Here is a 23,916-nt window from a genome sequence, read left to right on the forward strand (position 1 = left end):
CGGGCACGCGGCAGCATGGCCGACGAGCCTGGGGCCATCGGAGACCACCACCCTCGGGTGGCCGAGGTCAGCCAAGCGGTGTCCCGGCACCTCGACCGCCTGCAGGACGGGTCCCGGCAGTCCCGCTTGCAGGCGCTGGCCGGCCTCCGCGCGGCGGTCCTGGAGCGGCCGCTGCCGCCGCCGGTGCTCCAGGAGGTGTTCGCCAAGGAGATGCTCCGGCCTCTGGCGCGCTGCCTGGTGGCCGACCCGGCCGAGCGCTGCCGGGAGCTGGCGCTGGAGCTGACCCGCCACGGCGTGAGCCAGGGCAGCCGGCCGGAGCAGGCGCTGCCCTTCCTGGTGCCGACGCTGGCGCAGCGCCTGGGCCTCCCGCCGGGCGAAGGCGAGCCGTGCGAGGAGCTGCGCCTGGGCCTCCTGCAGCTGCTCAGCCTCCTGCTGCAGGCGTGCCGCGGAGACGCCCTGGCGCCTTACCTGCCCGAGCTGGTGCGCGCCCTGCGCAGCGCCCTCCTCGACCCGTATCCGCAGGCCAAGCGAGAGGGCTGCGCGGGAGCCGCCGCCTGCGCCAAGGCCATGCCAGGTGCGCGCAGGGGGGGGGGAGATGCGTGTGGGGTTGAGGAAGGGGCTGCCTGGTGGACTGGCGGGTGGGGAGGGTGCAGAGAAGAAGCCTGGCTTGGGACGGGGGTAGAAGGCAGAAAAGGTATTTTCCCCCCAGCTGGAGTTGGGTTGCTATAAGGTAAAGAAAAAAGGTAAAGGACCCCTGGACCGTTATGTCCAGTCAAAGGCGACTTTGGGGTTGCGGTGCTCATCTCGCTTTCAGGCCAAGGGAGCTGGCGTTTGTCCACAGACAACTTTCCGGGTCATGTGCCCAGCATGACTAAACCGCTTCTGGTGCAGCGGGACACTGTGATGGAAACCATAGCGCACGGAAACGCTGTTTACCTTCCCGCCGCAGCAGTACCTATTTACCTACTTGCACTGGCATGCTTTCGAACTGCTAGGTTGGCAGGAGCTGGGGCAGAGCAAAGGGAGCGCAACTCGTCACATGGATTTGAACCACCGGCCTTCTGATCGGCAAGCCCAAGAGGCTCCGTGGTTTAGACCACAGCTCAAATTCATTCACAGAATCACAGATTTGTAGAGTTGGGAGGGGCCACGGGGTGGGGGGTTGTACATACAACCTCTACCATGCAGGAATCTTTCACCCAACGTGGGACTCCAAACTCAAGACCCTGATATGAAAAGTCTCGTGGTCTACTGACTGAGCTATCCTGTTTCATTTAAAATAAATCTCAAAGCGGTTCACCAAAAGGTAAAACCGTAAAATCAAGAAATAAAAAACCTCAGCCCTTCCTTAAAACATTCAAAAGTTAACCGGCTAAAATAGATTGGAATTGCCTCCACTTTCTAAGTATCCAGGTACGCTTGGCTTCAACAGCAATGTTTATAGCAGGTGCCGAAAACGAGTGTAGGGAAGGCAAGACCTGCTTGATCTCCATAGGCAGGGTATTCCCTAGTGCAGATGCTGCCACACGAAGTGATTGAATTTGTGGTGCAGGTATTCTATGGCACCTGTGAAAGTGCCAGTTGTGCCGATCGAAGCAGTCAAGTGGGCGCATGCGGGGTAAGGCGATTTTGTAGGTAAACTGGTCGGAAGTTGATAGGGGCTCATATACTTATAGTAACGCCCAGCAGCAAATTGGCAACCAGTGCAGATTTCTTAGCGTAGGTGTTATATGCTGACAAGGTGTTACTCCTGACTCCGGCTGCAGCATTCTAGACTAATTGCAGCTTCCAGATCAAGCGTGAGGGAAGCCCTACACATCATTGTTCCTTCTCTTAGGACAAATGAAGTTGCATAAGAAGATGACTCTCCTGGATTAGGCCCAGGGGCCCATTTGATCCAGCATCCTCTTCTCACAGTGGCAAGAGTACTCGGCTCACCAGTGTTCCCAGCAAATGGTGTTTATAATGCCACTGACAGTGGAGATGGAACAGGAGCTCTGTTTTTGGCCACATCCATGCCATATGTTTCAAGCACATGGCTTCTCACCCGAAAAGAATCCTGGGAACTCTGGTTTGTTCAGGGTGCTGGCAATTGTAGTTCTATTTCAGGGAAGCCACGTGCTTTAAATTAATATGGTGTGGATGTGATTCCCCCTACCCACATTTGCACTTGGGGAAAGGGCCGCAGCTCCTTGGTAGAGCATCTGCTTTGCATGTAGAAGGTCCCAGGTTCAGCCCCTGGTATCTCCTGGTAGGGCTGGGAAAGAACCCAGTCTAGAACCCTGGAGCATTGCTGCCAGTGAGTGTAGGCCAGGAGTTCCCAACTATGGGGGACACATTTGGAAGTGAGAAACTCCTCTGGGCACCACAGTACACACCTACAACTAAAATCTGCTATCAAACCTAATTTTGTATATGTGCCCCGGGGTGGGGAGGACCCTGTGAGTGCTAGAGAAAGCCTCTGTGGGCATATGTTAGTGACCCCGGTGTGGCAAATAATACTGAGCTAGAGGACTGCTTCTGTATATAAGGCAACTACATCTTACTAAAAGACCACAGGAGAAATGAAAACTTAACAGCCTGGGTTGCTTTTGTCTTTAAGAGCAGCAGACTGAAGAAGCCAAGTCATAGGTGGTGTCAGAAGAGGATGGGCAGTCACCCCCAAGAGACATAATCTGCCCTCCCCCCCCCTGCATGGCTAGACCAGTATGTTAGACCCTATCTGAAGGCAATTTGCACATATAAACTGGGAATTAAAATAATGCAGTCATCTATGCTTAAAAGGTAAAGGGAACCCGATCATTAGGTCCAGTCGTGGTCGACTCTGGGGTTGTGGCGCTCATCTTGCTTTATTGGCCAAGGGAGCCGGCGTACAGCTTCCGGGTCATGTGGCCAGCATGACTAAGCAGCTTCTGGCAAACCAGAGCAGCGCACGGAAGCGCCGTTTACCTTCCCGTCAGAGTGGTACCTATTTATCTACTTGCACTTTGACGTGCTTTTGAACTGCTAGGTTGGCAGGAGCAGGGACCGAGCAACAGGAGCTCACCTCGTTGCGGGGATTCGAACCACTGGCCTTCTGATTGGCAAGTCCTAGGCTCTGCAGTTTAACCCACAGCGCTACTTGAAGGTTAAAATACGATTTAAATCATTAACATTTATTCATAAGAAACAGGTTTAAGACAAGAATGTTAATGTGAAATAGTTCTCTATCAATAATGTATGATAAAGCTCACCTTGTCCCCACTTTGACCTTTCTGTGACCTCCCATTTCCACCGCCCCCTGCAGAAAATACAGAAAAAGGCAGCTGAAATGAAATCTTTCAGTAAGATTAAGATTGCTGTTCTACCATTCCACAGCACCATTACAGATTCATTGGAGGCTGTATATTGGTATTGTCCAAGTCTTTGCTCAGCATTCTGTGTGCTATTGTAAAACAGTGCACACACCTAACTACACTACTTCACCAGAAGTAACATAAATTTTCTTTATTTTCCTCTGCCAGATACCTTTCACATGCAGTCAGAAAGTTTGATCAATCCCTTAATGCAAGCAATTTCCCATCAACACTATAGAGTCCGTGTTGCTGTCATTCAGGCTACAGGAGCAGTGATTCAGTTTGGCAATGTGAAGTCTCTGGACGATGTGCTTTCTCACCTAGCCCAGCGGTGTTTTGATGAGATCCCACAGGTAACTTGGTTCTGGCTAAATTGTAACCAGGCAGTTATTTCTTGAAGATTCATGTGAGAGACCATATTTGATTTTAGCACTTCAATCTTGAACAGTTTTTCTCTTCAGGTTAATTTATTGCCAGATTTCCAAGACTGTTTTAAGATTTTCCTGTTTGAAATGAGGCTTTTTAAACTAAATTTATGGAACACCAGTTTGCGTGTTATGATGAAGGATAAAGTAAAAGCCTGCCTGGGTTATATTTCTTTTTATTTCTTATTTATTTATTTATTTATTTATTAAATTTATATACCACCCTTCATCCAAAGATCACAGGGCCGTTTACAGTATAAAATCACAAAACCACATAACATAATAACAAACAAACCCCTCCCCCTCCATCTCAAAGAACTTGCAGGGATGTATGAAGAAAGCTGAACCTTTATTTTTAAAAGAAGTTTAACCAAAACCTCAGGCTGCATGAGTTAAGGGTTTTTTTTTTAAAAAAAAACTGTAGTACAATGGTCTGTTTTTATATTTGATGGATGTAAATGTGTCATACACTGCTTTTAAACATTTCTAGGTTAGAGAGGCTGTTACCAGTGTCACTGGAGAGTGGCTACTCCACCTGCGGGATAGATATTCTTATTTTCACAAGTTAATTCCTCTGTTACTCAGTGGCCTTACTGACGAAATACATGAAAACAAGTAAGTAGAACTCAGAATCCAGTTTATATAATTTATGCTCTATTTGGATGTTGCAGCTCATGTATTAAAGTAGAGAGTGGGACCATGCTGCCTCGCTCTACAACTGTTTCTCATCCAATTACCTAAGGATCTCTCATTACTTGATGACTCTCAGCTGAATGCTTTTTTTTTTAACCTCTGCACTGAAAAGTATGTCCTTTGAGTTGAAATAGGCAATATGAAAGGTCAGTCTATTCTGATGAATCTGTGATGGCTCATTCGCACATGCAGATTGTACTTTGACACTACATGTACGACATTCCAGGGACCTTAGATATGCAGCTGTGGAGATTGCCTCAGAGTGTGATTAAAAAACAAAAAAAAAAAACCAACACTTTCAGATTTGCTGAAAAGGGATTTCGTTGTTTTTAAGTGACACATTTGTTAAACTTCTTTGTGTATGTTATATATAATGTGTGTTTTTGATGCCTTTGTTTTACACTTAGAGAACTGGCTCTTACTTATTGGAAGAAAGTAGGCTCACAATGGGAAAAAGAAAACGAGAACGATATTAAAGATAAACTTGACTTCTATGTTGTGCCACCTTATTATCCTCCAGGATGTGAGTATAATGAAAAAATGTTCAAATTGTTCAAATTTCTTGTCCCATTATTTCAAGCCTGTAATGAGCAGCTATTTGATATGGCAGGTACAAAGCATCTCTTAATGAGAAAGTAAAATGCAAACATTTTGAAATATTTGGAAACTTAACCTGTTCTTTAAAAATTTGAAATATTACAAAAAACAAAATGTTTGTCTATTAGATAATCTCTTTGTAGTTAGGGGTCATGTGATGATAGAGTACTTAGTAGCTTTGGTAAGACTACTGTAATAATTTGAGGCATAACAGCCAAGCGGGTGCTAGAAGATAAATTGTTAGGCAGCAGAGATAGCTGGTGAGTAATAACAAGCATTAAGGGATCTGTGTGAGACAATGTTCTTTGCAAAACAAGTGTAGATCACAAGGTTGGGCAACCCCCCAACTGCCTAGCTGAGCTGAGATTTTTCATGCATCGTGCCTTCTAACATCTTGTAATTGCATCTCCTGTGGAAAGATTTATGGACCTTTTTAGACAACTGACCTGATAATTTTTTACTATATCTTTTAAGAAGTTCAAAACAGGCTTGTGGAATGGTTCTTGTTCTCTCTCCCTTTACTAAAGAATTGTACGAGACAAGCTCTTACCTGGCTGTGCACAGCTTTAACAGTGGCCAGTCTTTTTGGCAAGCCTTTTGTGATGTAAGATGAGGCCAAAGTATGAGAGATTGCTGCTTTCATGCAGTACATGAGAGGTTTCTGTGCTCTGGTGTAATTTTAGTTTATTGAGCTGGGGGCTAGCATACCTGGGACACCAAGGCAGGAGTATAGGAATAGCCAGGGCTACAGGTCCTTTCAACTTTGCCCCAAATGACTGCAGCTTGTGCAACGTGTGGTGCCTGTGCTACAAGGTGACTGCTAATGATTTAACATGTTCAACAGACGTCTTCAATGGTAGTAGCAAATGCTTCCTCGTTTTACATTTGGGGCATTTTCAAAACTCTTGGACCTGGTGAAATTCACTAAAGTTTATTTTGGTGTTTTCTGTAAACAACCTGTTGGGGAAATATTTGGCACAGTTTATGGCACCTTTTCCCTTTTTTATTCAAGTTGTAAAGCACAATTGATTCGAAAATTCCAAATAAATAAATAAATAAATAAATACAAGAACAAATCCCTTTACCAAGTTACATACAGGCAACCCCATTTATGTAGGGGTTACAAGATAGGGGTTTATGTACACATCACAGTGTTAGTTAGATCAAGGCAAGACGTAGAGTCTAATCATGCCAGTGCCAACACATTATAAACATTATAAACACATTACGTTCCAAGGCATCAAGTTTAATCTCCAACATCCATGTAACAGGTATATTTCAGTATCTGCCTCTCTCTCTAACATAAGCTAAATGGTTTCTGAAGAACTTCACCTCCAAAATGCAGACCACCCTTTTCCTTCCTCCCCCTGCCGCTGAATTTTTCTCTCTAACCCCAGTTTTTCTAGCTGCAAGCTAATGAACCTGACACCTCTGCCCCAGTGTGCTTTGATCTCCCGTTGACAGAGATTGCAGGTCAGGGTGAAAAGCAAAGAAGGAACTGAAAGCCATCCTGACAATAGGGCGACTTTCCACTGAGAAGAAGAAGAAAGCATTGCCTTAGGATAGGGGTGCAGACAGGTTAGGAAAAGGTAGGGGGCAGCGGAGAAGCCTTTGACAGGAGTGAGATATGCGGATGAAATAGCTGCATTTGTGCATCAGAAATGAAGGGAACTGTTGAAAAGGACCAGTCAAAAATGGTTGGGGGGTGAGGGGGGGGGAGATGCCTCTGGTCAAATGGGATGCCACTCTCTATCTTTGTCTTCTCAGGCAGGATTTCTGAATTTGACCTCTTTGTTTTTCTGCTGTCAATTTCCATAATCCAAATGCTCTCTTCCATGACAAAAAGAAGCCTTAGTTCAGAGTGCCTTTGAAGATCCTTCCCTTTAAGTAGGTGCTTCACAAACACTTCTGTGTTCTGCATCCTGTTTAAGTTTTACATCAGGTTTTTTTTTATTATTTGTACAGCCACACAAGTAGAGGGCCTCATGCAAAACTGCAGTATGCTTGAGGGCTTTCTTTTGTGAGAGTCCGCTCCTTCAGTCAATTCCATTTTACCAACAACCCTCCTCCTATTAGCATTGTCTTCATTTATCTTTATTTCAGAACTGCATGTCCTGCCTCTTATGTTTCCTTTTTTTAAAAAATAAAATGTTCAAAGTGGTGCACAATACATATTAATAAAAAACGAGAAGACCTTTTGAAATACAGTTCATTTAAAAACCCAAAGCTGCAAAACTGAAAAAAATAGAAGCAAGCATCAAGCAATAAAAATAAATAAATGAGAAAATACCCTGAAATAAATAAAATGACCTACGTAAGAGTTCTCTGCAGATCGGATAACAAAGTGTTGTTTCTTAAAAGCTTGGGCAGATTAAAAAGGACACGGTATCTAAAATTTAAAAGGGAAGTGCTGGACGGATCATTCAGTCGGGAGGGAAAACTGCATAAGCGGTGCCACCACCAAATAAGGCCCTGTCTCTGGTTGCCATCCACCTCTCCTCTGAAGGTGGGATACTCAACCTCTTAATGTTTGAACGGAACGCTAGGCTGTAGCAGTTTACATTATAAGAAATAAAGTATCCCATTGCCCATTTCTTAGGGCCATGCTTGTGTCTTTTACATCTGGACAGTAAATGACACCTCATTAGTCTTGAATTGCCTATAGCTGCTATTCACAGTTCATGCCAGACTGCCAAAAGAATGTTATGTCCACCCATCAAGAGTGTCCAGCCAAATCGCAGGCTGTTTCGATAGAACTTACTTGTTAGCTCTGTCAGCAAAGGTAATTAAAACTATACATCCTACAAAACAGACGGATTTCAGGAAAAGGTTTTACAAATCATACTGGCAATGTTGGAAAAGAGCAACAACAGCAACATCCTGAGAAAGAATAAAGCCATATTCTGACGTTTCTGAATCAAACACCAGAGCAGTTTGGTGGGATGGGGGAGGGGATAGGACATTGGAGAGATCCTTTTCAGGGTTTTGCAATGGAAAAAGCCAGAAAAGTGAGCGATAAGGTGCATCTGGAGCATTAAAAAAATCACATTATGGGATATTTGTAGACCTCTTTACATATATAAGGGTGCTGGGTAAGGTTCATATTTTTCCATATGTATGCAGAAGACTGCATATAAACTGGAGGTTCATGTGTACTTTTTTAGGTGCCCTTTCTGTGATACCCTTTATCATGACTGGTCATCTCTTTTCTCTGTACCACCACTTTCCAATACTACTTTGTCCATGCAAATAGTTGGGTGTGCAGGTAGAAGGTTTGGTAACAGCACCACCTATGTGAGCTGACCCTTTCTTTTTGTGAGATTATCTCATTTCCTTTTGATGCATTCGCAAACAAAATGTGCATAGTGCTTTGGGTCTAGCTTGCATACTCTGGTTTCATTGTAGGCATACCTGTTGTGACTCAAGACCTTAAAAGCGTACAGCTGTTTCACAGGCCTTTCCCTAACCCTGAATTCCCACTCTCTTTTTTCTTTAATTTTTTATTTCACTCTAGTGACTCGTCCAGATCTGGGATGTCGGGAGCTGGTGATCAGAAACATCTTCAAAATACTCCCTGGTCTCTGCCATGATATAACTGACTGGGTTGAGGGCACTAGAATAAAGGCGTCACAGCTTCTGGTTATATTATTGCAACATGTAGAGGACCATATCACACAGCACATGGAACTCCTCCTTAGAACTCTATACCGGGTGTGCTCAGATGAGGAAAGTAATGTGACTAGGAATGTAAGTCTGCAAATTTCAAATTCACCCCCTTTGTGAAACACAGTTTCCAGAAAGATTTCTGCGCCTCTGGGCTGACAGAGACCTCGTTTAGCATGTTAACGGACTTGTCTTTGGTAAAACTAAAAAGTTGGCTTAATGTTACACGCTTCATAAATATTCTAAAAGTTTTCCTAATAGCTAAATAGCTGTGTGTGGTTTAAATGTTAGGTTCAAACAAATTCAAAGCTTTACTTGGAACATTTATTGGAACATTTGTTTCTTGGAACATTTGTAAATATTTTAAGAGATAACTCAGTAGCACAGATTTCCCTTGCATTGTTTAGATTATAAGAGGGGAGGACAGGACTGTTTATACTAATTTTAGCATTCCTGAAATGCTGCAGTGCATAAATATATTTGTTTCCTAGGAAAAGAAGTTAATTATAATTTTATTTTAGATTTGACTAATACTGTATCCATTCAAATTTGATTTGATTGTGTCCATTCATTTAGTTATTGATTTGTTTTTATGATATGAATCATAAAAGTGAAAAAAAATTCCATGGAGAAATCCAGCTGGAAATTTTCTGGAAACGTTTTTGTTGGTTTTTTTCCATTTTAGTAAATTCTCTGCAGAGACCTTTTCCCCACACATAACTGTGCTCCATGGTTGTTAACCATAGTAAACCTAGCACAACCAAGTCCTAGATGTTTTTCTTCCTGCATGCTATGCAATTTTTTTGAATGTGTGGGAGACAGTCCAGGAAGGCAATCCACCTTGTGGATCATCCTTGCTAGATCAGGGCAGATAGGAAACTTATACAGGCACTCTTAAACTAAATGTATATTTCTTCGGTTATACAGATCAATGGTGAGATTGTTCCAAGTATCACCTGTGGTGCTGGCCAAGTGAAGCATTAACAGCCTCTTAAAAATCATAAGCAGGAGATTAAAGTGTAAATGCTTGGGGGGATAAATTCCATTTTAAAACTATGTGCAGTTCATGCCCTTTCTAGTTAATTTCACGTTATCTTTTTCTTCTCTTTCTGCTGCATAATCCTCCCACTATATTAAAGTATGTGTGTTCCATGTGATACCTTTAATCGGTGTTCAGACATGGCAAGTTTAGGCTTCCTTCCTGCTGTTTTCCTTTGTCTTTGTGGAAGCAATAATTAATCCACTTTATTATTTGCAATAGGTGCCATTTAAAACCCAACCTTAAGAAAGCTTGCATGCTTATTTAGCAGTACAGCATGTGAACAGTAGAAAAGACACTCCTATGGGTAAAAATAATGCTTAAGTGTCTTCTTTCCCATTTCATAATGTTAGTAAAACTTGCAAGCAAAACTATAAATGATGATAATGTTGTTGAAGAGAATATTGCATTTTTGTCCATGTCTGAAAAATTAATAATCGAATTGGATTTGAATGCTGCTCATTTGTAGTGTTCCAAAGCTTGCGTGTGCAGGAATGGCATGGAGAAAAAGTCTATCAGTGGCTGCTAGTCACGATGGCTATATTGAACTTCTGGGATTCAAAGGCAGTATGTCTGTCAGTATCAGTTGCTGGGAGAAGCAAGAGGAGAAGGCAACTCTTTTTGTGTCCTGCCCAAGGGCTTCCCCAAGGCATCACTTTGGCCTCTGTGGGGAGACAAGATTCCAGCTGGTTGGGATTCTGGTCTGATCTAGTAGGCTTCTTCTTTTGTTCTTAGGATTTGCCATTCTTCCTCACTAAAAAGTAAAAAGTTGGGCTCAGTTTGAGGCAACACTCCAAACCATGGTTAAGGAAGCTTACTATGGTGTGGCATGGTATCTGAATTGACAGATCGTGGTTTGTTACTAGCCAGCAAACCAGAATGTGGAAGCATGGCTTAAAGTAGATTTGTAAGCCATCAATATGCTATTTGGCATGATGCCTGTTTGAGAGGTTGGTGCTGAAAGAAGGCATCTGAGCACTCGTTCTGAGCTTCTTTGATACATGTCAAGAAAACTTTGTCATCCATAAAATTATGAGTGAAAGAGTGGAAAGGCCTACAAGGCAATTTCTGAAGCATTTTTAAAAAATGAGCAAAGGCAAGCAAGCTGGTGTCCTCGTTTTTTGTTTTTAAAATGGCCATGTTGAATTTGTTTGGTCCTTTGCCTCTCATAATCTGGGCAAGGTGTTTGTGTTCCCTTTCATAGTGTGTGAATGCAGCAGAGCTGATTGGCGCCTTTGTCAGCCCAGCGGTATCTATGAAGTTAATCACGTCTGACCTCAAAAAAGTGCCTATGCCATCCTACCTCATGGTTCTAGCGGCAGTTATAAGGGGTTCGCCAAGGAAAGTCTTGCAGCCTCATTTGGTGTACCTTGCCAGCACACTGGACTGCACTGAAATAAGACAGCGGTCTGAAGAGGTAAGGAGAATGCAAAATAAGCTGCAATTATAGACAGTATCCAGATCCTGTAAGTCTTTGTAAGTCTTGTCTCAGATAGTTCCTTAGGCTTGATGCATTGCATTACGTTACATTACATTACATTACATACCACCCTTCATCCACAACCATTTTTAGGGCAGCTTTGGTAACAGTAATCAGAATCATCAAGTTGGAAGGGACCCCTAGGGTCATCTAGTCCAACCCCAGTCCAATCTCAGCTAAAGCATCCATGACAGATGGCCATCCAACCTCCGCTTAAAAACCTCCAATGATGGAGAGTCCACAACATCCCAAGGGAGTTTGTTGCACTGTCAAAAAGCTCTTACTTTTCTGAAAGTTATTCCTGATGTTTCAGAGGAACTTGTAACTTGAATCCATTGGTTCAGGTCCTAGCCTCTGGAGCAGGAGAAAGCAAACTGGTTCCCTCTTTCGTGTGACAGCCCTTTAGATATCTGAAGATGGCTATCATATCTCCTCTCAGCCCCCTCTTTCCCAGGCTAAACATACCCAGCTCCTCATAAGGCTTGGTTTCCAGAGCCTTGATCATCTTGTTTGCCCTCTCTTGCATATGTTCAGCTTATCAATATCTTTCTTAAATTGTGGCATCCAGAACTGCAGACAGTACTCCATTTGTGGTCTGACCAAGGCAGAACAGAGCATGACTATTACTTCCCATGATTGGGAAACTATACTTCTGTTGATGCAGCCTAGAATAGCATTAGCTTTTTTTGCTGCTGCATCACACTCATGATTCATGTTAAGCTTGGGGTCCACTAAGACCCATAGGTCCTTTTCATATAATGATTGTTTCCTGTTGTGTTTACATGGCCATTGGCCACAGAGCATAGTTGTAACTACAGGAGAAAACAGGCTTTCATGACCACCATGAAATAGCATGGATATGGCCATGTGACTTACAGTGGAGCAATGCGAGAACGTCAACAATTGCCTTGTGGAAGCATTTCCTTTCTGTTTGTATTTGGTAGGTCTTTTACATGGAGCAGCTGCTTTGCTGTGTGGAAGCACTCATTGATGTATGCCAAGAGGACTGTAAAGAAGTAAGCCTTCAGCTAACGAAGGTTTTGGTAACGATAACGGCAATACCAACTTCTGGACCCTTGCATGTGAAGGTAACATTGACAGAACCACTGCTGTATGGTCCTGTGTTTTGATTTTGTTTGGTTCCTAAAGTCAGATGCCGTTGAACTTACTGGTTCTTTCCAGGTGTGGCATCTTCAGACTCTCGCAACTGAGCAGCAAAGACTAAAAACAAAGCAGTCTGAAAAATAGAAAAATAAAAATTACTGCCTGAAAATGTACTAAGCACGGGGTCAGCATGGTTAAGCCTGTTCACCATATTTGGCCTGCCAAAGCTGGCCCTTTATCCTCAGGACGTTGAACCGGTCGTCATCCAGGTGTTGTTGGATTCCACCTACCATCAGCACCTACCAGCATAGCAAATGGTCATGAATGACAGGAGTTACACACCAGCACCATTTGGAAGGGTCTACAGGCTTCCCTGCTTTAGCCCACAAAGCTTTGTAGTGTCCCCAAGTGATGATACAACAGAAAAAGCAAAGCTGCCTTACACCAGATTCTATCGGTGGTACAATTTGGTTTTGTCTAACTAATGGCAGCTCTCCAAGATCCTCAGCAGGGCCTTTCCCAAACCGGCTACCTAAAATCCTTGTAGTGGAGGTTTCAGGGATTGAATTGGGGAACGTTCTGCATGCGAATCGTGTGCTCTATCACCAAGCTGGGTCCGTTCCTGTAAGCCGCCAGACTAAAAGCTAAAAACCAAGACCTTTTTAATTACCCTCACTAATTACGCAGTGTACCATGTTTCACGGCAGGATTTCAGAGTACTATCTGAGCTTCATTATAAAACCTTTATTTGGAACTTCCCCGAAGGGAAAAGATTATCCATAAAGAAGTGGTCTCAAAGGGTGGATTTGTTTTAATCTCTTGGAGCTAGCATTGTGGAAAAAAGACCCAAGTGTGTGGTTTTTTTGCACATGCTGCAGAAGGGGTGATCTTAGCTAAAAAATAAGAAGGGGGGGGGAGCAACCACAAACCTGCAAGTCAGAGCAAACCCAAAATATACTTTGTACAGGGAATACATTGGGTATTCTTCAGCCTAAGGTTATGCATTCTCTCAAAACCGTAAAGAAATCAGCTGCTAATGATACTAGTCTTTTTTGTGCCAATTGCGATAACTCAGAATATGTTTTTCTTTTAAAGTTTTCTTTCTGTACTTAGTCAAAGGATACAGCAATGTCTTTTCAGTAGCTGCCCTTTTCACCTCCACACCCATCCTAAGTTTAAAAATGTTTCAGTCATTATTTAAAATCGGAGGCAACAGCCAAAGATGCCTTTGATAAAGGCTGGCCTTTTTTCCTCCTGATGGCTATCTCCGAACCATAAATCACTTTCTTCCCAAGTCGGATGCCAAATAAATCAGGCGGCCATCTTTTCATAGTAGCTCTTTGGTGGCCCAAGCAAGCTTTGTTGCCAGACTTGCTTCTTCACTTACTTCTTCATAATGACTGTTTTACTTCCTGTCCTGTTGCTCTAGGCATGATAATCTCAGCTGGTATTTATGGCCCTTGTCACTGACAAGCAACTTCCAAAAAAGTCATAATTTTGAAAGTTGGTTTCAAAACTGTAAATGTAATACACCTTAATTCTGCATTAATTTATACACAAAAGCTAGAAAGAATACTTAGAGGTATGAAGTCACGACACTTGTACAAAGTCACAGGAATCTCATTTTTCAGTGGGGGGGCTGTTTGGTGTATTTTAAAAGAATAAATTCCTGAACAACATGATTTTGAAGAAAAATGGGTTGTCTAGACAAGTTGGAAGAAAATGTTCAGTGCTGATAGCATCCAAATAGATGTCCTTTGAGAAAATTGAGCCTTTTCCTGCTGAACAATACATTCATTGAACCTTAAGAACCTCACCTTTTTGCTTAACATCTTTTTTTTTTTTTTTGAGAAAATCCTGAAAATGGATGATGCATACTTTATTATCCAAGCAGTGCTCCCCAGGTATAGTTGTTTTGCAGCCTGAAGCCAAGGCTCCCAGAGACAGGCAGATGTGCTCCGTTTGCCTAATGTTCCCAGTGCAAGACTAGTGCAGGGAAGAGAGGTCCTGATTGTTGCAGAGGAACTGACTATCTAAAGAAGGAAGGAAGAAGTCAAAGTGGCAGTCGAATGGAGGAGGACAGGAATCTTAAGAAGTGATCAAAGCTGGAGCAGCAACCTAAGAAGAATTGACAGAGTGATTAAGCAGGCAGTTGGATTTGGGATTTTCTTTTGTTGTTACTATTATATTTCTTACCTGCCCTTCGTCAGCAGGTCCCAAGGCAGGTTACAGCAATTTAGGCACACCAGAGTCGAGATGAGATATCAGAGCATATAAATGGGCTGCAGGTTAGATTAAAAAAATAAAACAGTTGTGTCTTGAAGGCAGACAAACTGATCACTAGAAAAGGTGGCTGTTTAAAGGATCATTTCATGTGTGGCATGATCTGAAAATCATAGCTAAACGCTCTTCTTAGTCAGCCGGTTAAAAATAAATAAATCATGTTTTCAAGGCTTCATTGTTTTTAACAGCCCATTGTGTGAGGATTCACACGGTGAGCTGCTTAAAACCAACACTTTCTAAACTTTCTCTCTCTCCCCCCCCCCCCCCCAGTTAGAAGAGGCAATGGATGCATTGGCTCAGGTGCAGCACTTGGAGGGTGCTGTTGGCCTTTATCAACAACATATATCTGAGCTTATGGAATGGGTATCCTCAACTCACGATCGTTGGACCTGCTTCTCTCCAGAATTACTACAGTTTGATGTGATTGCCACTCATTCAGGTAATGTGGACTTAGCAGCGTTGGTATGAATGTGAACGATCATGGGAGAACACAATAATTCCAAAAGGAATGAAGCCTCTAAAGTGATAGGGATAACATAGGCTTAATGCAAATACAGATCCCCCTACCTTTTAATCATGATTAAGCGATCACTAGCAGCTGTGAGCTTCCTTCTCCCTTCGATTGTGCATATTTCCCTCTATCTTTTCTTTTGAAATTTTTCCATGGGGCAGTATTGCATCAGGACCAACGTTCATGCTAACCTTGGTTTGCTTCAAACTGGTGTTTGCAACCTCAGCTTGAAGTGGGTTCAAATATTCTGGCACATTGGAGTTTATGTATGTTTCCCAGGCCTTGTCTTTCCAAAATCCCAAAGAAAATGTGTTTTTGGCTTTCTTCCATTTCAAGAGGGAAGAGTTTAATTTATTTTACAGCTTTTGTTTGTCTTCAGCGCTAAGCCTTTTGATGCAAGGTATACTATACTACTAATTCCTGCTAGTACAAAACACAGTGTTTCCACTTTTATTTTTTAGGCCCTATGATTGGCAAAGCTCTTCAGGATTTTATTCTCATTCTTAAAACATGTCTTCAGACATCTAGAGATCCCAGGATGCGTCTGAAACTATTCAGTACTTTATCCCAGTTGCTTCAGAAACCAAATGAGACCGTCAATTCTCAAGGGTAAGCACCATTCAGTGGCACATAATGGCGTAAAGCATTATGTTCACAATAAGCTATTAACTGATTTCACTCACTTTGTTTAATCTCCTAGCATGGGCAACAAACCATGAACCTTGGCTTAGCGTTATGTCCAAAACGGGATTGTGGCTTGCTTAACTTAAACCACGATTGGTAGGCCAAAAACAAAGTTAGCTTCAATTCATGATTTGTTCGGAGAGAGACAAACCAAAAGTCCAAAGTTTGTTGCTCTGGTTTGCATTGGGTGCAAATTCCTTCAGAGTGAAATGGGTGCCATTTGTGCATTCACAACAAACTTTTAACTGTGGTTGACCATGACATGAGAACTCTAGCATTGCCTGTTGTGATTTCCAGTTGCTGTTTAAAGAGAAGCTGTGGTTTGGTGCTCTGTTTGATGTGGTTAGTGCATGATGCTGATAATGCCAGAGTTGCAGGTTCGATCCCCATATGGGACAGCTGCACGTTCCTGCATTGCAGGGGGGTTGACTAGATGATCCTTAGGGTCTCTTCCAACTCTGCAATTCTTTGGTTCCTTCACAATAACACCTGTTCTCAGATGTTTCTATTCTCAATCTGTCTCATATATAGTCCCAGTCAAAGGAAGTTGTTATAGCGCACTGGCACAAATTGTATAAAAGCAATATAAAATGTACCAATAGGCCAAGTCCAGAAATGGAAAAACCCAGAGACACAATTCAAAGCTCACTGTAAACACATCTTCAGTTATGCCCATAGTAACCCCAGCTTTCATTATGATTTTAGAACTGTACTCATGATCATGCATGCCTAGAAGCTTGTTGTGTAGAAAAGGGACTTCCTAAGTTTACAGGTCCTTGGATGGGAATTTTCCAGTAAGAGACCTTCCTTGTGTCTCTAGACATTTGCTTAAATCGTAGAAAGCATATATACTGTAGAGTGGATTTGACTGAAGAATGCTGTCCCTCCCCTGATCTATGAATTCCCACAATGTATGGCAATAACATGTTGAAATATTATTGCATAGTGAGATTTGATTTATTTCTGGCAGCAAATGTAGACATGTGCTGAATGTATGATGGGGAAATGAGGGGGAACCCCTGAGGTAGATAAGGATTAAAGGGGTGGGGTTGGTTTTGGGGAAAAGGCAGGAGGCATTTTCAGAAGCTGCTTCTGCTACTCCCAACCTTATGCCACGCATTGGACATCCTCTGAATCTTCAAGTGCTTGGACTGGAGCCAGCCTGCAAGTCCCAACACCTGCCTAATCTCCTGGCAAGCAGCCATTTTTTGCATTGTAACCCTTGACATTCTGCAGCCTCAGGTGGAGTTTTTTTTTGGGGGGGGGGCGGGAGAAGGGAAGGATGAATTCTGAGACACTCCAGAATAAAATGATGTCAGCGATTGTACATCAATCTTTGTAACCAAGCTGGCCCAAAGACAAAAATAGTTTAAATTGGACTTTTTCAGGCACACATAGAAAAGTCCCTAGGGCTGTTGTTAATCTGGTAAAGTGGAGGCTAGGAAATCTTAAACAGAAGCTGTATTAACTGGATTACAAATGGTCATGGTCTCCCTACCCCTCTCTGAAGTAGAACCTGTACTTTTGGAACATTTAGAAACAAAAACAAAACTGCTTACTTTAGGAAGATCCCATAAGCCAAATATAGCAGCATTTTTATGTAGGATTGACAGTGGTTCTGTCCTTTCAACAGCTGTGGGACAGGCAAAAATAAATAGGCATAGCTACACTCGCTACTATCTCCATACTGGAAAAAGCTGCACCTGTTGATTTTCCATGTTGACGTTATTGTAACTGCAGTGACTCTATGCAAAAAAGCTATCTTTGCAACCTTGTTTTCATGAAACATTTTCTTAAAGTCATTCAGAGGATCTGCATGAAAGGAATAGCTATAGGAGCCAATCTATCGATTTTAGGAGGGCTTAATTTAAAAATGAAGTATTATTTGAAGGCTGCATTTCAACTTCTTTCTCAGGGGTGGGGGTGGAGTTAAAGAGGCTTCATGTCTCTTATTCTAGTATACTGCTTAAATCCCCCAAGATTTGCTGTTTTCAAGCACTATCTTGAGGCCTGTCTTCCCCTTTGCTCTTCTGGGGGTTCTCTTCATCCATTAACAAAGACAAATTGAAATCATGTGTTTTTGCTTTATGGGTAAGCCATTCTCGGGGGAAGGGACATGATGTCTTCATGTTTTCAATGTTACAATCACAGTAATGGTGCTTTATTGATAATTACTAATATTGAGAGCAATTCAGGTCCCCAATAGGAAGAGAAGGGTGCAATTTAAGTCTCATTTTGAGCAAAAGCCAGACACATTCCCATGTTGGAACAGCTACCACATCTTTATAAGCAAGTGTGCACTTTCTTTTAACCATGCAATAGACTTTATTTTCTGGCAACTGTGTGTGTGAATGGTTCAAATTGACAGGTTGCAATGTACCTTGTTAAAGCTCTTGAGCAGATATCTCATTTTTCCGAACAATTTGGCAGTGCTATTCCTCTTTTGCCTCAAAGATATTAAATATAACACATTTCTAAATGCATTCGTCTTCGCAGAGAGCATTCCTTTGCCAGTGAGTAAGTGGCTCTGCTAAAACCCATCTTTTGTGTTTTTGACACATTTTATTTAAGGGATTAAAAGAAGCCATTACCAAAAACGTGAAGGTTCTCAGGGGTCATTTAGCATAGACCACCTCGGAGCCAAACACTGGTTTGAAATGACTTGATGGAGGAAACGGCTATATAGCTTTTAATAATACAATATAATACAATCAGTAATATTTTTTTAAAAAAATAGAGGTGCATTCAGGCATGGTCACACGACCACCATGTTTGTTGGAGTTTATAGAAATTGTAGGGCATCGTGGCTCTGTGCCAATGACAAGCTGGCTAGATGTTACACAGCTGTGTCATGTGTATGTTTTTTTTTTTTTTTAAATGTGGCCCATAGAAAAATATAATTAAGGTCTTTTTATGTGGCCCTTTGTCACAACAGTCACAGGGCCATTGTACCTAAAAATAAAATACAACTAACACAATACAATCAATGCATTGTGGACTCTTGGTAACATGCAAAAAACAATCCTGAATATTGCCATGAGGCACACATTTGGCCATTTCCCTCCAGGCAGCTGATGTGCACATTAACTTCAAGCAATTTCTGCACACCCATTTGGACCTTGAGTTGATTTTGATTTGAAGATGTAAATGCCCCGATACTGCTTGGGAGACCTGTGCAGATATCATTTGCTGGTGGAAATCCAGTATGTGTTAGATTGTGTATCCACGTCAATTGCAATTCATCTGCATTGCATTGTTTTCAGTAGCATGCACATTTGAATGTGAATCCTCATTCTGGCTCAACCAGGCACATCTAAATGCCATTTAAAATGTTAGAATGGGATGAAAGCATGTTGAGCTGTTGGTTTTTATTTGAGCTTAGAGCTGTTTGCTGTCTTCACTACTAATTCTTAAATGCCACCTGCTGTAGGAAAAACAATACATAAGATTGGGAAATCTGTCTTGTGAGGGCCAACTAATAACTGTTGGTAGCCAGTAGCTGCTGGAAAATGCTACACATGTAGGCTCCCAACCCTTGGGTAATGCAGCTGGTACCATGTGCATAATCAGTCATTTTACACATCACTGCAAAAATGCTTTTCCATTATTTGCCAAGGAACATGCAACATTTGATCATGCATAGGGCATCACTTGAGCATGACCACTGAGTCAGAGGCAAGAAGTCAACACGTAGGCGTATGGTTGCATAAATGAGCATTTAATATTAAAAGCTTTTGCCGTTTTTATACTTTCAAAGTTCCCCAAGTGCTACACCAAAGGTATTGACCAGTATAGGTTGGCCCTTATCTGCTGCCATAGAAACATGGCAGGTCCTAATTCTGCTGCCATAGAAACATATCTGAATATCTGAAAAGTTAGTCCTGATTCTGGCCTGTATCACAGAGGAAGGTTGATGCTTGAGATTAAGTTCTGAGACAGGTAAATGCTCCATGGTTAGTTCATTGTTTGAGATTGACAAGATGAATTTGTAACAGTTGTAACTTCTTGTATACTGGGGCTGTGGTCTTGCTTGCTGCACTCGCCAACCACCCTGCCATTGCCTCTCAGAGTGCCTCCATCCTTGCTTTCCTTAAACTTCTGTCATTTTTGTAAAAAAAACAAACCTACTTTCCCCTCTCATTGCCGCTCCCAAGACATAGCCACTGCTGTAGTGCAAGCGATCTTCACTTTTGCTCCCCTTCCGTGCCCTGACTTCATGGAAATCCAGGACTGTGATGCAGCACTGCAAATCCTCCATTGTAGGCTACACAACAACATTCTTACATTTTTATTATATAGAGAAACATTAAAGCGTCTTCAAGTCAACTTGGAGTGGTTTGTTTCTGAGACACTAGAGTAAGGGGCCTGTTGGGATGACAAGGAACATACCTTGCAGAGCCTGAAGCTGAGAAAGATTTCTGCCTCTCCTCCTCCTGAAATGTTTATACAAAGTCCACTTACTTTCCCTCAAAAGAAATCTGAGTAATGAAGTATTGTTAACATACACTGTCATCATATTAGATTCATTCTTTTTCTTTTTCATGCTTCGTTCTTCCTGTTCTGGCTATCTTGTTTTCAAGACTGAAAATGTGCTTTTTCACCCTCCCAGTCATTCCATCACGTTCACACAAAGCTTCTTATTTTGCTGCTCTTTGTTCTTGGCTTCAGGCAGTTTTGTAACTACCTTGAGATCCTGATAAAAGACATCCTGGCTCCTAATCTGCAGTGGCAAGCTGGAAGAACAGCAGCTGCCATCCGCACGACTGCTGTATCATGCCTCTGGGCTCTTATTTACAGTGAACTGCTTTCACCAGAAGAGGTAAACGTCCCCCTCCTCCCCTGACAGCCATGCTGAATATTGTCATCCAGAAATGCAAATCATCTCTGTCTTTCTATAAATCAAAGCTCTTGCCAAAATACAGGCTAGGAAGACAAGTTTAGAATATGGGTTTAGCCTGAAAATTAATACTTGGGTAGCAAGCATTTTCTCATTGGGTCACTCCAACATACATATTTTTGATGGCGGGGGAGGGATCTGCAATAAAAAAGGCAGAATTCTGAAACTCTTCACTTGCAAACAGGGCAGCGGCTATTTGCAGGGGTGGAGAAGTATTATTAGAGAGCTGACCCCTTCTTTGAATGTCGAAGGCTTTATTTTAAAATATGTAAATTTCTAGCCTCTTTCCATATGCCTGGAAGTCACATGCAGGCAATATTCTGTGCAATTGCTCAGTAAGAAGTAAATCTGCTTGCACCTTCCAGCATCCTGTCAAATGAGAGAGCAAAGGCATGGGGCTAAGTGGCAAGTGATTGGCCCTTATATTTAATTTTATTCAAATCCTTTAGCGAGTGACTTTAAATGCATTGCTACCTGTATTTAGATCCTTGCTGTGTCCCACTGACTTCCAAAGTCCCCCTCCAGGGTCTTTCCTTTCCCCCTCTCCCACCCTCACAGGTCTGTCTGCTTCACAAATAGTATTGATGAAATAATTTTAAAAGGTGGCCTTAGGTTTTATAATAATGAGCTTTGCATTTGTATATTAAGCAACGCTATCTAAATCATAGAAATAAAGGGTTGGAGCTGGAATAAGTTAGTCACCCCTAGGTCCCATTGAAATGAATGTGAAAAGTGAGTAATAATTAACAAATGACACTGATTTTAATGGGAACTTGGTGCCACTAACATAGTCTGGATCCAGCCCATAGTTTTTAAAGGGAAAAAAATGCCCAATGCTTGGATCAGTTTCTTTTAAAGTGGGCTTTTAAAGAGGATTAGACAAATTCAAGGGGTAAATTCAGCAGCTATTGCCCAAATAGCTCAATAAAACTACTTGAGAAGCTATGCTGCTGAATATCAGTTGCTGTTAGACAACATCAGAAGTCTGTTGCCTTATGGCCCTTCTTGTGGGCTCCCAGGAGACTTCTGCTTGACCACCCAAGAAAGCAGTGTGTTAGACTAGATAGAGAATTTTTATCAGCTTTCCTTATATTCTTTTCCCATTTGCGTGATCTGGCACTGACTTGATCCTTGTCCTAAATGGTTTCTGCAAGCTGGTACATATCTTAACTGCCCTGCAGCAGAATAAAATTGAAACATGATATAGGAGCACAAAAGGGTATGGAGGAGACCCCTGAACTGAACAAAGTGCAAGGAGAGTTATTAATTGGGAACCACACATGGTAACAGAGGTTTGTGTGGAAGATCTGGAGAATGAGAAGCTGCTACGCAACAAAAAAGGAGGCAGATGAAATAGTAGGCAATGGCTGTTCAAAGGTTTCCTACAACTTGGGAAAGGAGTAACACTAAGTATTCTCTGCCCCTATCTCTGATGTAGAGTTTGTGCACAAACCCTAACAATCCATATTTTTCTTTCTTTTGAGATTTGGGTGGTCTGTCACAAATGTAGTTTGACTTTTACTGTTTGTCTATATTTGGATATTGTGGCTGCTTATGGCCAAGACAATAAAACTCACTTGACTGAGAGACTAAACAGTTTGGAAGATAGCTCAGAAGATCCCTCTAGGGTGAATGCAAGACATGCACATCCTTGCATTTATTAGAATGCAAATGTTCTTCTGCATACTTTACCCCAAAGCAGGCTGTGTAGTGTAGAGCATGGTTTGCACCCTAGTAGAATATATGTCACACCAGTACTATAGCCATGGTCCTCTTTCTGCTTTTGCCTTAAGATTTTTTATAAATTGAAAAGCTTAAGGGTAGAGGGTATATTGGTTGCAAGATGGGGCTAAGGTGCGTCTTGGGTTGAAGACTCTTGGTTTAAGAGCTTAAATTTGAACAAGAGCACCATCTTCTGGAATACTAAAGAAACGCTAACTTTAAATCATTCATCTCTCACTCCAAAAGTGTGCTGGTGGTGGCAGCCATGTCATATGTTCATTGGAATTGCTTCCCTAGCCTTCAAAACATGTGCCTAATCCCCTGAAATATTTGCATTGTGGTTTTAGAGAACTCTACTGTACCCCACGGAGCTGAAAGGGCAGATACACAGAAAATGAAAAGGTCATGAGGACATGGCAGGGATCCAGAGGGTTAGGCACAGCAAACAGGCATGCATGTGCCCAGGGGGATTTCCCCCACTCAGTGGCGTAGCGTGGGGGTGCAGGGGGGGCCGGCTGCACCGGGCGCAACATATGGGGGTTAGGGTTAGGGGGCGCAAATCCACGGGTTAGGGGGCGCAAATTACTTGCCTTGCCCCGGGTGCTGACAACCCACGCTATGCCACTGCCCCCACTACCTTCCTCTGATGCCAATGCCATATAACAAACTGCTTTTGATAGTTTCAAAAGCAGTTTGCCACATCATAGTTTGAGGAGTTCTCTGTGTGTTTCTGTATAGGAAACCCAAACTCATCATAACCCCCTCTTAGGGCCAGGGAGTTCATATTTTCACCTGGCCATTTTTATATCTGCCATTAATTTAATTGAACAAGCCAAAAAGGTAAAGAGATAAAGAACTATGTGAATTCATGTTTTCTTTCAGGAGCAAATCCCCAGACATTGAGCTGTTCACTGTAGTTAAAGGAAAAATCTGCTCAGTGAATGAGCCAAGAAGACAATGCTTCTCTTAAGAGATTTACCGTACTTTATTAGCATCTGTCCCTGTCCTTGGCATTTGCCTGTGTCCTGCAGACGTCAGTGAATATAATAGCAGACAATAACAGAAACTGAACTGGTTGTAACTGCAGTCCCCTTTTCTTAAGCTGGCGGTTCCTTTCCTTGGTTTCAGATGCTGAAAGCTGAAGATGTGCTGATGCCCAAAATAGTTGCCACACTGGAAGAAGATTCCAAAATGACACGCTTAATGTCTTGTCGAATAATCAGCATTTTTCTAGATGGCTGCATAAAAGAATTTGAACTCAGCAAAATTTATCCAGGTATGATAGCCATTGGTAGTGGCGGCCAATCTTTCTGACTTCTCTTGTTTGAGAATGTGCCCCTCAAGTTCACAGGTACAGGTGCATTCTCCTGCACCTTCTTATGTTTTAACTTCTAGCCTGCTAAACTGTGGAGCAGGAGAGTGCAAGACAGTCTGAGTGGAGAGTGGACCTGACTGGTTACCATAACCAGACCCATAGGCATGT

General features: G+C 42.4%; 1 protein-coding gene across 1 annotated transcript in view; it reads left to right on the forward strand.

Moving 5' to 3' along the window:
- Positions 1-23,916, forward strand: part of DNAAF5 (dynein axonemal assembly factor 5) — a 27,372-nt gene continuing 3,456 nt past the window's right edge. The window contains exons 1-11 of the mRNA XM_081889146.1: positions 1-574; positions 3,504-3,688; positions 4,251-4,375; positions 4,861-4,976; positions 8,565-8,797; positions 10,957-11,169; positions 12,177-12,320; positions 14,890-15,058; positions 15,592-15,739; positions 20,483-20,633; positions 23,562-23,709. Coding sequence (XP_081745272.1) covers positions 16-574; positions 3,504-3,688; positions 4,251-4,375; positions 4,861-4,976; positions 8,565-8,797; positions 10,957-11,169; positions 12,177-12,320; positions 14,890-15,058; positions 15,592-15,739; positions 20,483-20,633; positions 23,562-23,709 — 2,191 coding nt within the window. The 5' untranslated portion in view covers positions 1-15. The remainder of the gene's footprint in view (positions 575-3,503; positions 3,689-4,250; positions 4,376-4,860; positions 4,977-8,564; positions 8,798-10,956; positions 11,170-12,176; positions 12,321-14,889; positions 15,059-15,591; positions 15,740-20,482; positions 20,634-23,561; positions 23,710-23,916) is intronic.

The sequence above is a fragment of the Podarcis melisellensis genome (assembly GCF_964234715.1).
Source record: "Podarcis melisellensis genome assembly, chromosome: 14".
Classification (NCBI taxonomy): domain Eukaryota; kingdom Metazoa; phylum Chordata; class Lepidosauria; order Squamata; family Lacertidae; genus Podarcis; species Podarcis melisellensis.